This window comes from Mustelus asterias, chromosome 19 (genome assembly GCF_964213995.1).
Source record: "Mustelus asterias chromosome 19, sMusAst1.hap1.1, whole genome shotgun sequence".
Lineage (NCBI taxonomy): Eukaryota > Metazoa > Chordata > Chondrichthyes > Carcharhiniformes > Triakidae > Mustelus > Mustelus asterias.
Window position 1 is genome coordinate 47,454,956 of NC_135819.1, and position 15,769 is coordinate 47,470,724.

The 15,769-nt window shown below is 45.0% G+C and overlaps 2 protein-coding genes across 4 annotated transcripts in view; one reads left to right on the forward strand and one right to left on the reverse strand.

Annotated features, from left to right (window-relative positions):
• Window positions 1-12,839, reverse strand: part of ferry3 (FERRY endosomal RAB5 effector complex subunit 3) — a 46,287-nt gene extending 33,448 nt beyond the window's left edge. For 2 of the 3 annotated variants that reach the window (XR_013500178.1, XM_078235505.1), the window contains exons 1-2: window positions 12,744-12,839; window positions 2,143-2,345 (exon numbers count right to left, since the gene is read on the reverse strand). Coding sequence is in view for 2 of the 3 variants with exons in the window: in XM_078235505.1 (XP_078091631.1) it covers window positions 2,143-2,335 (193 nt within the window). In the remaining variant the exon portion in view is untranslated. Of the gene's footprint in view, window positions 1-2,142; window positions 2,346-3,866; window positions 3,927-12,743 lie in introns of those variants that run through there. The other variant, XM_078235506.1, reaches the window with a different exon arrangement.
• A 183-nt stretch (window positions 12,840-13,022) lies between these two features.
• LOC144507937 (RAD51-associated protein 1-like) overlaps window positions 13,023-15,769 on the forward strand; it is a 44,116-nt gene continuing 41,369 nt past the window's right edge. Inside the window, exon 1 of the mRNA XM_078235508.1 lies at window positions 13,023-13,126. Within this exon, the coding sequence (XP_078091634.1) occupies window positions 13,110-13,126 (17 nt within the window). The 5' untranslated portion in view covers window positions 13,023-13,109. The remainder of the gene's footprint in view (window positions 13,127-15,769) is intronic.

The window sequence follows — 15,769 nt, forward strand, 5'->3', positions numbered from 1 at the left end:
GTAAATTCTTCCAATGTACACCTATGGCAGGCAGTAAGAGCAGGAGAAATTCCTGGTCAGCCATGTGCTGGAAAGAAATTGGAGCCTCTACCATCACTATTCATAGCTTCAGGCTACAACATGCATGTAAAATTGCATGTTGCCGTTGCAACTCACACTCCTGGGAAGGAGGCTGGGGGAGACTCATTGCCTTGGTTGGCTGGAATGTCTGGGTGGATCAGTTTGGTGCCAACAGTATGGGGTTCAATCCCTGTTCCAGACTGGGGAGGGGGAGGAGAATTTAGGACCTGTTCCCTTATCTTACCCGCGGTGGATATAACAACATGCTGGGGCGTACCTGCCTTTGGGTTGAGAACTCAGGAAGAAGAAGAAACTATCCCAATAATGTGCCTCAGTCTCAACTTTAAATGTTTGTCCTCATTACTTTGATGCAACATTCTTCCATTGCCCACACCAATCATCATGTAGCCACCCTAAGGGAGGCTGCCAACTTAATGCCAAAATAATATGAAATTAAAGGCGGCTTTCTGCCGCAGGATCAGTTCTTAAACAGATTTTATTGCACAGGAGCCAGATGAGAGTTTCATCACATTAGTCTGGGATACATTTGAACGCAGGTACCAAGGGTGAATGATCAGCGTATAATTCGCTACCATCCCCAGATGTATTGTTCGGAAATAATTATTTATTAATGTCACTTGACATGTGCACAAAGTGTCATAGAGTTTACTGTCAATGCAAGGTGCAGAGGGGATACTCTTTAGTATTGAAATTTAATATAGATATTATAAACTGCACTTTGGATCAGAAGACATGTGTAACCAGTTTATTTCGGCAAGCATTTCTTTTTAAGTGCATAATTGTTTTTTGCTTAAAAACATTCCACTCAGCCAAAGGAAATATCACACTTGCATATAGCCTGTCCAGCCCCATCAGAACATTATACATTTCAATGAAATCCCCTCTCATTCGATCCCCATTCTGGCTTGGGCAGATTTAGGACCTGCATCCTTACCCTACCTATGGTGGAGATCACAGCATTCTGGGCTATTCTGGAAACAAAGAGGATTGTTTTTGAAACATAAATGTTGGCACTTCCTAACTTTTGTATGCTTTTCTTCTCCTTATTGCCTGCTTCGGAGAAAAGAAAGGCAGCCAAAAATAAATCAATCACCAATTATAATGTGTACACTATCGCTATGTGAGTTACAATAGAGGATGTAGGCATAGCGCTAGTGGTGGGATCGTGATAAGCAATATAGCACAGCTCACCATTCAGCCAAAAGAGTTCTCAGGGGTGGGCAGGTAGGCTAACCAGCTGGCTTACAAGAGATGGCTTAAAATAAGGAAAGTTGGAGATATCTTAATCATAGAAATCATAGAAACCCTACAGTGCAGAAGGAGGCCATTCGGCCCATCGAGTCTGCACCGACCACAATCCCACCCAGGCCCTATCCCCACATATTTACCCACTAATCCCTTTAACCTATGCATCCCAGGACTCTAAGGGGCAATTTTTAACCTGGCCAATCAACCTAACCCGCACGTCTTTGGAGATGGTGGGAGGATTACAGCTATGCTAAACTGTCAAGATAAGAACTATGTTTTTTGAAGATTGATGCATCACATACCTCAATAGGCCATATGATTTTCAAATTAAAATATAGCATAACAAAAATTTAGATTTAACGATCACCTTTAACATAATGAAATGTCTGAAGGCACTTCACAGGATCATTATGAAACTCAGTTTGACACTGACCCATTTACTATATTAGGTCAGATGATTAAAATCTTGGTAAAGGGATTGGTTTTAAGAAGGATCTTAAAGGAGGAAAGCAAGGTAGAGAGGTGGATGAGTGCAAGGCAAATATTCCAGAGCATAGGGACAAGGCATCAGAAGACACGAACACTAATGGTGGTTAAAATCATGAATGCCCAAGGGACCAGAACTAGAGAAATGCAGATATCTCAGACGAGTATGGGGCTGGAAAGGGAGGGGTGATGCCAGGGTCGGTTTTCAAAACAAAGGATGGGACATTTAAAAGCAAGACATTGCTTGACCAGGAACAATGTGGGGAAGCGAGCACAGGGGTGATAGACAAACAGGACTTGGTGCAAGTTAAGACACAACATACTCACCATTTTCAACAAAATAAGGAAGATTATGTAAGAGCATAAGACGGCCATGTAAATCATTGATACTTCCTTGCATAGGGATCTGGATGGGTGCAGTGAGCACACATGACTGTTGTCCTGTCTTGAAATTAAAGACAAATGTTTTTTCTGATGGCCGAAAATGTGGATTCTCTTTCGTTCTTGTGCTCATTAACATCTCTCCGGTTCTGAAACAAATAACAACAATGGTTTATAGCACCAGCAGGTCATAAAACAGTAGATTATCGCATTAGGTTGTTGTACAACAGATTACAGGCCTAGCAGGTTCAGAATCATACCTATTACAGTATGAAAGAAGGCTAGTCAGTGCCGGTAATGTGCAGAACAAAGAACCTTTGGCTGCACAAAAATTAACCTGCATGTACATGGTTCCCAGGGATTTATACAATACAGGAGTAGGATTCAATATGTGGTATTGCTAATCTGTATGGTAACGCATTAATACACATGGTGCAGATTTTCTCTGAACTCAACAAGCCAGATTGTTTCGTATGGTTCATGAATGACGTGGAACAAAGAAAGAAAGAAATATTTTTGACACTTAAAATATAAATTTACATGACAATTTAAAAATAAAATCCATCTATTTTAAAGTCTCCACAAACAGCAAGCATCATGAGACTCGGAGGATGCAGGAAGGTTCTTACTGAAGACATTTATTCTTTTAACAAAACGCTTATAAGTATCAACTCAAGTCCGTTCAAAGACATTACATTTCTATTGCAATGTTGGGAATGTGTCACTTTGCAATTTGTCATTATAATCAAGATGGGAGAAAATGATTTTTGTTTATAAAGTGTTACATCATTAGCTTTTTATTATAGAAAAAAATGCATTAATGTAGTCCCTTTCATGACCCAAGTACACAGCAAAGCACTTAATAGTCATTAAATATTTTTGAAATTTTGTCAGAGCTGAAAGATCAGGCAACGTAGTGGCTAATTTGTGCAGAGTAAGTTCCCACAGACAGAGATTTGATAATGGCATTATTTTTTAAGTGATGTTGGTGGCGAGATAAATTTTGGCCAAGACATTGGAGATGTTTCTATCATACCCTCTGTTCAGAGTCGCTCTCTCTTTCCAATCTCTCCTCTTTCCACAGAGGCACTTTAGCCCCATGACGTGCATCTTACTGCCAGTCTTAAATGAAGCATGTACCGAACGTAGCTGTTTTATTCTGGGAATCTGTGCTGTCTGTGGGAATTCCTGATTTACTGTGAGACCAAGGATTCTCACTTGCAGCACAAAATTCTGCTTGATAGTCGATGCAGCCAGAACTGCTATGAAGTCAGTGAATGGAGTACAGTAATTTTCTGGTCAGATCTTTTGGGTCTGTAAATTAGCTTTTGCAGGACAAACAAATAATTCAACTGATGACTTGCTTTCTTAAAGGATAGAAAATGTACACATCTACATATACTATCTGTGCTGATGTCTGAACCTTAAAACAACTATTTCAAAAGCAGTACATCATGTTTATAAATTGCACAGATGCACCCACTCCATACAAACTTGATTCCCACAATTTGTAAATATTTCCAAAATTTGCAAAATAGCATTTTAAACATCAGGATTTTGATTTCAAGCTTAGCTAGAGTAATTAAAATATTTAAGTAAAATCCTGGCCTAAATGACATAAAAACAAATAAGTTTGTAAACATGAAGGATATACACTTAAAATGTCACACCCACTATTTCAGATGCTGACTGGTCGGCTGTGTATTTCCATCATTCTGTTTTTATTTAAGATTTTGGACAATGGCCCAGATATTGCAGGCCCAATAGAGGTATATGCTGAAGTATCCTTCGCTATTGAGACACACAACAGCACAACAACTTCTGGGGTGCACACTCATGCCGAAAACCAGAAATTGCAACATGCCTTGATGTGCTCCGAAGACCATACACTAATGGTCCCACTGAAGTGCTCTGTAAAGCAGTAGGAACTGTAATTTGACCATTTAGGCTAATTGCCCACAAGTTACAATGGTTTTTATGACTATTTTTTAAAGCTGATAATAGGAGCAAAGTATGTTCAGTCGATTCCACACTATAAATTAATGAGCCCTGTAACCCAAACCATCTCTCTACAAATACATTAAATGTGCTAAATATTTCCAAAACAACAGGATCTTTTGAAATGTGATTAATCCTAAAACTGATTATCCTGATGGAGTATACAAATGTACGCTGATTCAGTGAACTTATGATAATAAAATACACAAATCAGGGATGTACTACCCATCTACTTGTTAATTTAAGATTAGACTTTTACAGATTTTATGATCCCATGGAGAACAATAACTTCTAAAAACGAATTCAAAGTCACAGTTAATAGTTGAAAGATTAACACAGGATTTCACGTTTTTAAAGATTTTCACTGTAGCAAAAGATTAAAAGCACTACTAACCAAACACTTTGTAAGCAACATATACTATTGAACCACAAAGCAGCAAAACATTCCCCTGCTTCTTTTGGGACAAACAAAAACACACTTCACAGATATACTTTACACCAGTCCAAGGTGATTCTTAGATTCAAAGGGTTTACCTCAGTTCTTTTCCTCTCTCAGCCTGGGAACTTTTAAACTCAGAACTATCTTACACAGTGAGGTTTCTTCCCGAAGATTCTTCCTGTAGCACAAGCTGCATGAATCTTCCAGCCGAGTTTTAACTCTTCATGAAGTTGAGTTTTTTCATTATCAGTGCGAGATCCTACCCGCATTCCTGATGGGTTGCATACTAGGGTATTAAAGGAATTAGCTACAGAGATAGTGGATGCACTGGTAGTAATCTTCCAAGAATCCTTAAATTCTGGAAAAGGCACAGAGGATTGGAAAACTGCCAATGTAATACCTTTACTCAAAAAGAGGAGACAAAAAACAGACGACTACAGGCCAGTTAGCTTAATTTCTGTCACTGGGAAAATGTTAGAGACCATTATGAAGGATGCAATAACAAAGCATTTAGAAATGTATAATATAATCAGGCAGAGTCAGCATAGCTTCATAAGGGGAAATAATTCCTGACAAATTGATTGGAATCCTTTGAGGTGGTAACCTCAGGATAGATAAAGGGGAACCAGTAAATGTAATATTCTTGCATTTCCAAAAAACGGTCGATAAGGTACTGCACATAAGGTTATTTAAGATAAGAGCCCATAGTGTTGGATGTAATATAATAGCAAGAGAGAGGATTGGCAAAAGGATAGAAGATAGAGTGTTGGGTTAAGAGGGGCATTTTCAGGATGGCAATCTGTAACTAGTGGAGTGGCACAGGGATCAGTGCTGGGGCACAATTATTTACAATATATGTTAATGACTTGGATGAGGGAAGTAAATGTATTATTGGCCAGTTTGTGGATGACACAAAAATAGGTGGAAGACAACTGGTAAGGGTGAAAGAAAGGTCTGGATTTTACGACCTCGCTCGGGCAAGGCCTGTAAAACCCCACCAGAGGCCAACGGAGAATTCCATTTTGCGAGCCTCGCATATTCCGGGGTGAGCGTGCAGGTTAAATTCTGACCAGAGAGTCTACAGAGGGATATAGACAGGTTTGATGAGTGGGCAAAGACTTGGCAGTTAGAATATAATGTTAGAAAGTGTGAGGTTAGCACTTTGGTAGGAAGAATAAAGGAGCTGAATATTGTTTAAATTAGGAAATTTTGCAGGAAACTCAGCACAGAGGGACTTGGGGTTCTGGTGCGTAAATCACAAAAAGCTAGCATCCAAGTTCAGCAGGTAATTGGGAAGGCGAATGGAATATTGGCCTTTATTCCAAAAGGAATGAAGTAAAGGGAAGTTTTGCCAAAACTGTACAAAGCATAAATTAGACTATACCTGGAATATTGTAAACAGTTTTGGTCTCCTTTTCTAATAAAAAAGTTATTGGCATTGGAAGCAGTTCAAAGAAGGTTCAACTAATTTGACCCTGAATAAGGAGGGATTTTCTTATGAGGAGAGGTTAAGTAGGTTGGGTCTGTACTCGGGAGTTTAGAAGATTAAGAGGTGATCTTATTGAGACATATAGGATACTCAGGGACCTAGACAGTGTAGATGCTGAGAGATTGTTTCCCCCTGTGGGAGGGTCTAGGACCAGAGGAGATAATCTCAGAGTAAGGGATCATTTAAGACAGAGATGAAAAGGAATTTCTTCTCTCAGAGAGTAGCGAATCTGTGGAATTCTTTACTGCAGAGAGCCATAGGGGCTGGGTCATTAAGTATGTTCAAGGCTGAGATAGACAGATTTTTAATCACTAAGGAAATCAAATTATGGGGATAAGGCAGGAAAGTGCAGTTGAGGACTAGATCAGATCAGTCATGATCTCATTGAATGGCAGAGCAGACTTGATGGGCTGAATGACCTACTACTGCTCCTACGTCTTATGGTACCATCTATGCACTTCAGTAACTCACCAAGGCAGAACCTGACAAGTGGCACGTAACATTCATGCCACACAAGTGCCAGGCAACAACCACTTCCAACAAACAAGGATCCACAATCAACATCCTGGGGGTTACCATTGACCAGAAACTCAACTGAACTATCCATATAAATACTGTGGTTGTAGTTTTGGCAGAACCTTCCAAACCTACAACTGCTACCATCTAGAAGGACAACGGCAGCAGACTCATGGGAAGCCAGCACCTGCATGTTCCCCTCCAAGCCGAACACCATCCTGACTTGGAAACATATCCTTCACTGTCGTAAGGTCAAAATCCTAGAACACCCTCCTGAACAGGACAGTGGATGTATGTACATCACATTGATTGCAACGGTTCATGAAGGCAGCTCACAACAACTTTCTCAGGGGCAGTTAGGGATGATCAATAAATGCTGGTCTAGCCAACAATGCCCATATCCCATGAATGATTTTTTTTAAATTGTAACAATTTGCACAGGAAATAAAATCAGAACATGAAAGGAAGGAATGTGCTACTCAAGTTTCATTATTAAGATACATAAAAGATTTTACTATTATCAAGATTGACTAAGGGGGTCACAGCAGCATTGGGGAGAAAGTGAGTGAGAGAGGTAAAGGCACTTTGCAACAGGGAAGCTGTAAAATGACAAACCAAACTAACCATTATCACGTTCGTGCACCTTCACACGCCTGTGACCACAGAATAGAGAAGAGCCTAGGGAAAGGACATTTCCCATTGAATATATAATAAAAGTGGTGGAATTGAACAAAAAACAGTGGTACAGTCAAAGGAAGTAAATGGCTTGTGCCTGAAATTTTCTTTCACAACTGAAAATTGGAGAGCAATAAACCTGCCCTGAAGGTGTAAATGCAATACCGTACTTGTTATTTCTCCCTCAAGATTATTAAGTGCTGAATTTTTCATGGGGCTCAGTACATTTTGTCCAAGCTCTCAAGGTAGGAAACCTGGAAGTCTCCTTTCTCAGCACAGAATCCAACACTAATTTATTTTTTAATTGAGTTTTATTGATTCTGCTATGCAGACTGCTAGATAGATCAACTTGCAGTAATGTAACGGGAAGCTAATGCAAGAGGGAACCTGCGCTGTCCTCCTGTCTGGCTCGTCAAAAGCTGCATTCAGAATGACTACAAAGTCCACAAATCAGGCATTCCTACCTTCACAGCTAAAGAGCAATGAATAAGTGGGGAAGAGCAGAAAAATATATCAATAAAGAACCAGGTTAAACAATCTTTTTGTTTTACAAAGTGCTCACTGCAGTGAGTACTTCAGATGATTTTTGACTAGACTGGCTCTCCGCTGGTTATGTTATTATTTGATGATTCTTCTCTTAGGTCAGTGGTGACAATACGTTGCATCTCAGAATTATCGGATACAAATAAAATTGTGAAGCAGTGCCTTAACGTTTTGTGCAACTGTCTGAACAAAGTCTCTTTCATTACACACCTTTGAGCTGGAGACTGATCTCAAGGGCTGTGCTTTTCTGCTTGTGAGGTCACTGGGGGCCGTGGCTTTGCCACCAATGCATGACGTTACTAGGCCTCACAGATCCTTTTGACTTTGGATCATGCTGCAGCTAGAGCTGGAAGTTCTCACTGCAGCCAACGAATCAGGTAAATTTTTATTTTCCTGTGCAATCAGAGCAAACAGTGCTTCTCCACCACTAACCGCAAAATCCAGATCAATGTGTTTTACCTCTTGGCATATCCATGGATATGTCACAATATTACAAATCTTAAATAAGTATTCTGAGAATCTTCTTAAGGACATTAATTCTGAGAAAAGGTCACCAACCGGAAAGGTTAACTCTATTTCTCTCTCCACAGATGCTGCCAGACCTGAGTGTTTCCAGCACTTCCTGTTTTCGTTTCAGAGTTCCAGCATCTGCAATATTTAATATTAATTCACCGTGACTTCTTTTTCAGGAATGCCCGCCTTGAAGACACTCTCCTTCTCTCTCCATTGGGATTTCTGTTTGTCATTTCTACCTTGTTCACATTGATTGCTTTCTATTTTCCTTCTCATGTTTGATCAGAGTTCTGTTCTAAAATATCAACTCTATTTTTCTCTTCACAGTTGATCGCAGGCGGCTCAGGTCCCTGGCACTGCTGCCTCACAGTGCCAGGGACCTGAGTTCGATTCCAGCTTGGGTGACTGTGCGGAGTCTGCACGGGTTTCCTCCGGGTGCTCTGGTTTCCTCCCACAGTCCAAAAGACGTGCTGGTTGGGTGCGTTGGCCACGCTAAATTCTCCCTCAGTGTACTCTAACAGGTGCCGGAGTGTGGCGACTAGGGGATTTTCACAGTAACTTCATTGCAGTGTTAATGTAAGCCTACATGTGACACTAATAAACTTAAAACTTCATGTGTACTATTGTATTGGTGAATTGCTAAATATTTCCAGCATTTTCTGGGGGTTTTTCAGATTTTCAGCACTCGCAGTATTTTGCAATTGATTTAACCTATATTACAAGGCAGGACAATATTTTAAGAGATCTTATATGAATAACATGTAGGGCGATCTCAAAAGCCTATTTGAAGAAATATTTGTTGAAAGGCTTGTTTTTAAACCGGAAAAAATATCTGAAACTTGGAGAGTGAATAATACTCTATTATGGCTGTTTCTAGATCATTCATAGAAAAGTATTATCATGCTTGTTAGTATACACAGAATCATTTTCCAGCTGTTAATTGCAATGCAATTAATTGGAATATTTTCACTTTTCTGTAGTCTAAGGTATGACATTTACAAATTGCATAAATTCCATACGCAATCAGGGTTATCTGTTAAACCATTCTGCCAACCCATTTGTGGCAGAATGATAAGGAGCGGATCAGATGTGTTGAATCCCGTTCTCCTTTAAATAGTTTTTGAAGTCTTGCGAAATGAACTGCGGCCCATTATTGTTCACTGGTTGTTCAGGGTAACCGAATCTTCCAAAAGTCTCACCCAGTCTTCCTATTGGTCTCCCAGAGAACAATGTCTTCATGATGGCAATTTCAGGCCATTTTGAGTGAATGAGAACCACAACAAGAAATCTATGCCCTTCGAGTGGTCCGGCATGATTTATATGAACTCTTTGCCAAGGCCCTTTTGGCCATTCCCACGGGTGTAATGGCACTAGTGGCGGCAGGTTCTGAATTTTTGTACAAGAAGAATACATCCCCACCTTCTCCTTGATTTTAGTATCAAGCCCTGGCCACCAAAAATAGCTCCTGACTATCTCCTTCATCCTTACTATACCACAGTGACCTTTGTGCAGGTGGTTTAGTGCACCTTTCCTAAATAATGGTGGAAAAGAAGACTCTCATTCCTCAGAGGAGACAAACAGCTTGTACAGAGCTCTAGTCTTTGGGTGACATATGGCTTCAACTCCAGGTTTGTTCCCATGGTCTTGCAACTAAATACCATGTCCACAACTTATGACAGTGGTGGATCATGTCAGGTATGCTTCTTAACTTGTCCTGCGCTTACAGGAGTGTTATGTACTTGCTTGAAATAGAAAATATTTCCACTTGAACTATTTATTGGTGACTCCTTTGGTAAATCTAATTGGTAGATCCATCAGAGTTCCCATGGAGATTTAACTGACGATATTTTATCGTATGTGTGTGGGCTGACAACAGCAATGCCCATCTCTGCATCCAGCTCGCTGACAGAGAAAGAATCCTGGTATGAGGCCCGTCAGTGGTCGATGATCTGTTAATAAAGTAAACGTCCTACCATGAATAGTAGAAATATTTGATTCCGAAAATGATTCCTGGAGCTTCTTTCTAGATACATGCATAATTCATTTCTGTTTTGTTCAAGGATCTTAATGCAAAAGCAATCGGCTTCTCTTTAGCATTAAGCATTATGTGAGAACCCACTGCCCCCATCTGTAAGATGATACATCACATGCCAGTTGTAAAAGTAAATTTCGATCAAAGTGTGTCAGGACTTCTAACTTTAGTAGTGCCTCTTTAGCTAGTACGAAGGCTTTCTTGCACTGATTCACCCATTTCCCATTTTGACACTAGGATTGTCGCTAGATTAGGGACAAACCTTCCGTAATGGTTTAATAAGCCCAAAAAGAGCAAACATGATTGACGTTTTGAGTTGCAGGTGCTTCAGTAAAGACTTTGACTTTTGAAGGTGATTTGTGCAGTTCCTTTGCATCTATAACTTGACCCAGATGTTCAACAGAAGGTTAGAAAAATCCACATTTATCTTTCCGTACTCTTAATCTGTACACTTCCAGTCTCTGGAGTGTGGCATCTAGGTTGTGGAGATCTTCTTCCTCATTCTTTAGAGTAACTAACATATCAGCTATGTAACACTGGACACCTTCTAATCTGCTTCAAATTTGATCCATGGCACATTGGAACAATGCAGGTGCAGACCATGATGACAAATGGAAGTCTTTTATCTCTGAATAGCCCTTTGTGTGTCATGATTGTCAAATATTGTTGTGAATCTGGATCCACATTCATCTGGAAGACAAACTTGACGAAGATCAATTTTACCAAAATATTGGCCTCTAGTCAACCCAGTGAAAAAGTCATCAATCAGGGCAGATGGTACTGCTTCGCACACTGACCCGGATTGGTAGTGACTTTCAAAATTGTCATAAATGTGTATTGATCCGTCTTTCTTCATTATGGGTATTATCAGCTTGACCCACTCACATTAACAAGTTTGAGGACTCCCGTCTTGACCAACCATTCTAATTCTGCCTCTATCCTAGGCCGGATTGCATACGGCACTGACCTAGCGTTTAAGCATCTTGCTTGACCTTTGTCCTTAATCTTCAACTTGGCTGACATCTCCTTCATGCTTCTCAACTCCCCATTAAAGACAGATTGTCAACTTGGCTTGGCAATTCTCTCCCCTTTGAAGCAGAAAATTGTCAGTTTCAGCCGCATTTCAAGACTTCAACAAATAAGCTATGAATGTGCCACTGACAGAGTACTGAATTGGAAGAGATATCATCCTTTGGACAAAATGTTAAACATAGAACAAGGCAGAAATTACCTTGCAATAAAAACGTGTGCAAAAAAAGGAGATACAACAAAATAAAACATACATTAATATAGAGCCTTTGATACAAGGAAATGTCTCAAATCATTTCACAGGAGCATTACAAAACAACGTATGATAGACACCGAATCATATAAAGAGATATTAGGTGAGATGACCAAAACCTTGGTCAAAGGAGTAGGATTTAAAAAGTGTTTTAAAGGAACAAAGTGAGGCAGAGGGAATTCCAGAGATCAGGATCTAGGCCACCAGTTGCAGAGCAATTACGATTAGGAATGCACAGGAGGCCTGAATTACAGATATGCAAATATCACCAAGGTTTGAGGAGTTGGAGGAGATGACATAAATAGGCAAGGCCATGGAGGAATTTGAATAGATACAAATTTCAAATTTAAGACGTTGCTTGACCAGGAACCAATGTAAGTCAGTAAGCAAAGAGATGATAGGGGAATGGATTTGCTGCGAGTTAAGACACAAACAACAGTGTTTTGGATGACCTCAAGTTTACGCAGGGTGAATTGTGGGAGACCAGTCAGATGTGTGTGTGTTGGAATAGTCGAGTCTAGAGGTAATTAAAGCATGGATGAGGGTCCAAAGGAAACAAAGGGGAAAAAATGCACCAGAAATTGGGAATAATCAGAAATTGGATGGAACGGAGTGAAGAAGGGAGGGAGTGTGCATTGTCAAATATTTGAGCTCAGGAGGAGAAGGGGAGAGAGATTGAAGAATGACGGCAAGGATGAACTAATCCATGGATGATGGGGAAAATAATTAAATCAACAGCCCCTTTTTTTTTCTAGAATGAGAAAGAGCAGCCACACATTCCAATATTAGAGCAGCCCTACCCTCCACAATCCTTCCTGTTGTCAGTGTACCTATTTAGAACATATAGTGGCGAGGAGGAAGAGAGAGTTGCAACTTCTGAAGTGTAGCCTCAGCATTAGGGACTACTTCACAGAGAGAAAGAGGAAAGGAAACAATCTCATCAACTAATCAATGACCATCAACTGAATACAAACAAAAGACAGACTCAGTGCTAAGAACTTTAAAAACTCTTCAAATATTATAATTCCTCTCCTTACTTATTGAGCAAAAGGTACTTTACCTTTACAGGGGTGATAATTATTAATCTGACCATGAACTGTCCCTCTGTCTAACACCTTCTGTAAACAGGAACCTGCTGTAGCACAAACTCCCCCATAAAAAACAAAGGCCAAACCCCGAAAGCAGATTCGCTGAACCACAGCTTAAATATATGCAGGGCGATTAACAGAATTCAGCTGCTTGGATGCAAATATGCTTCATTCTTTTTAAACAAAGATTTTAAGCATCTATTCTGTAATCCTCCCGAGGGTGAAAGAGGTTCAGCCGGCGTGGCGAAAGTGCGGACGGGAGTTGGTGCGAGGGTGGCGGGAGCGCGCGGCCGTTGGGTTTGTGAATCTGGCCGCAAAGCGAAACTGGATAAACAGAAATGGCCAGAGCCCTGAGGTAGATCAACCCCACTGGGGGAGTGGGGTAGAGGGTGTGTATAGGGGGTTGGGGGATGGGGTTGGGGGATGTTTGGTGGTGGGTTGGGGGATGGGGTTGGGGGATGTTTGGGGGATGTTTGGGGGTGGGTTGGGGGATGTTTGGGGGTGGGTTGGGGGATGTTTGGGGGTGGGTTGGGGGTTGGGGGTGGGTTGGGGGATGGGGTTGGGGGTGGGTTGGGGGATGGGGTTGGGGGGGGTTGGGGGATGTTTGGGGGTGGGTTGGGGGATGTTTGGGGGTGGGTTGGGGGATGTTTGGGGGTGGGTTGGGGGATGTTTGGGGGTGGGTTGGGGGATGTTTGGGGGTGGTTTGGGGGTGGGTTGGGGGATGTTTGGGGGTGGGTTGGGGGATGTTTGGGGGTGGGTTGGGGGATGTTTGGGGGTGGGTTGGGGGATGTTTGGGGGTGGGTTGGGGGATGTTTGTGGGTGGGTTGGGGATGTTTGTGGGGGAGGGGGGTTGGGGATGTTTGTGGGGGAGGGGGGTTGGGGATGTTTGTGGGGGAGGGGGGTTGGGGATGTTTGTGGGGGAGGGGGGTTGGGGATGTTTGTGGGGGAGGGGGGTTGGGGATGTTTGTGGGGGAGGGGGGTTGGGGATGTTTGTGGGGGAGGGGGGTTGGGGATGTTTGTGGGGGAGGGGGGTTGGGGATGTTTGTGGGGGAGGGGGGTTGGGGATGTTTGTGGGGGAGGTTGGGGATGTTTGGGGGAGGGGGGGGTTGGGGATGTTTGGGGGAGGGGGGGTTTGGGGAGGGGGGGTTGGGGATGGTTGGGGGAGGGGGGGTTGGGGATGTTTGTGGGGGGGGGGGTTGGGGATGTTTGTGGGGGGGGGGGGTTGGGGATGTTTGTGGGGGGGGGGGTTGGGGATGTTTGTGGGGGAGGGGGGTTGGGGATGTTTGTGGGGGAGGGGGGTTGGGGATGTTTGTGGGGGAGGGGGGTTGGGGATGTTTGGGGGGGGGTTGGGGATGTTTGGGGGAGGGGGGGGTTGGGGATGGTTGGGGGAGGGGGGGGTTGGGGATGGTTGGGGGAGGGGGGGGTTGGGGATGTTTGTGGGGGGGGGTTGGGGATGTTTGTGGGGGGGGGGGGTGGGGATGTTTGTGGGGGGGGGGGTTGGGGATGTTTGTAGGGGGGGGGTTGGGGATGTTTGTGGGGGGGGGGTTGGGGATGTTTGTGGGGGGGGGGTTGGGGATGTTTGTGGGGGGGGGGGTTGGGGATGTTTGTGGGGGGGGGGTTGGGGATGTTTGTGGGGGGGGGGGTTGGGGATGTTTGTGGGGGGGGGGGTTGGGGATGTTTGTGGGGGGGGGGTTGGGGATGTTTGTGGGGGGGGGGGTTGGGGATGTTTGGGGGGGGGTTGGGGATGTTTGAGGGGGGGGTTGGGGATGGTTGGGGGAGGGGGGGTTGGGGATGGTTGGGGGAGGGGGGGTTGGGCATGGTTGGGGGGGTTGGGGATGGTTGGGCATGGTTGGGGGGGTTGGGGATGGTTGGGGGAGGGGGGGGTTGGGGATGGTTGGGGGAGGGGGGGGTTGGGGATGGTTGGGGGAGGGGGGGGTTGGGGATGGTTGGGGGAGGGGGGGGTTGGGGATGGTTGGGGGAGGGGGGGGTTGGGGATGGTTGGGGGAGGGGGGGGTTGGGGATGGTTGGGGGAGGGGGGTTTGGGGGAGGGGGGCGTTGGGGATGTTTGGGGGAGGGGGGCGTTGGGGATGTTTGGGGGAGGGGGGTTGGGGATGTTTGGGGGAGGGGGGGTTGGGGATGTTTGGGGGAGGGGGGGTTGGGGATGTTTGGGGGAGGGGGGGTTGGGGATGTTTGGGGGAGGGGGGTTGGAGATGTTTGGGGGAGGGGGGGTTGGGGATGTTTGGGGGAGGGGGGGGTTGGGGATGTTTGGGGGAGGGGGGGTTGGGGATGTTTGGGGGAGGGGGGGTTGGGGATGTTTGGGGGAGGGGGGGTTGGGGATGGTGGGGGGGGTTGGGGATGGTGGGGGGGGTTGGGGATGGTGGGGGGGGTTGGGGATGGTTGGGGGGGGGTTGGGGATGGTTGGGGGGGGGTTGGGGATGGTTGGGGGGGTTGGGGATGGGTTGGGGGGGTTGGGGTTGGGGATGGTTGGGGGAGGGGGGTTGAGGATGGTTGGGGGAGGGGGGTTGGGGATGGTTGGGGGAGGGGGGTTGGGGATGGTTGGGGGAGGGGGGTTGGGGATGGTTGTGGGAGGGGGTTGGGGATGGTTGGGGGAGGGGGGTTGGGGGGGGGGGTGGGGATGGTTGGGGGAGGGGGGTTGGGGATGGTTGGGGGAGGGGGGTTGGGGATGGTTGGAGGGGGGTTGGGGATGGTTGGGGGAGGGGGGTTGGGGATGGTTGGGGGGGGGTTGGGGATGGTGGGGGGGGGTTGGGGATGGTGTGGGGGGGGTTGGGGATGGTGTGGGGGGGTTGGGGTTGGTGATGGTTGGTGGAGGGGGGTGGGGATGTTTGGGGGAGGGGGGGTGGGGATGGTTGGGGGAGGGGGGGTTGGGGATGGTTGGGGGGGGGGGTTGGGGATGGTGGGGGGGGGTGGGGAGTTGGGGGGGGGGGGGTGGGGATGGGTGGGGGGGGGGTGGGGGGGGGGGGGGGGGCGGGGGTGGGGG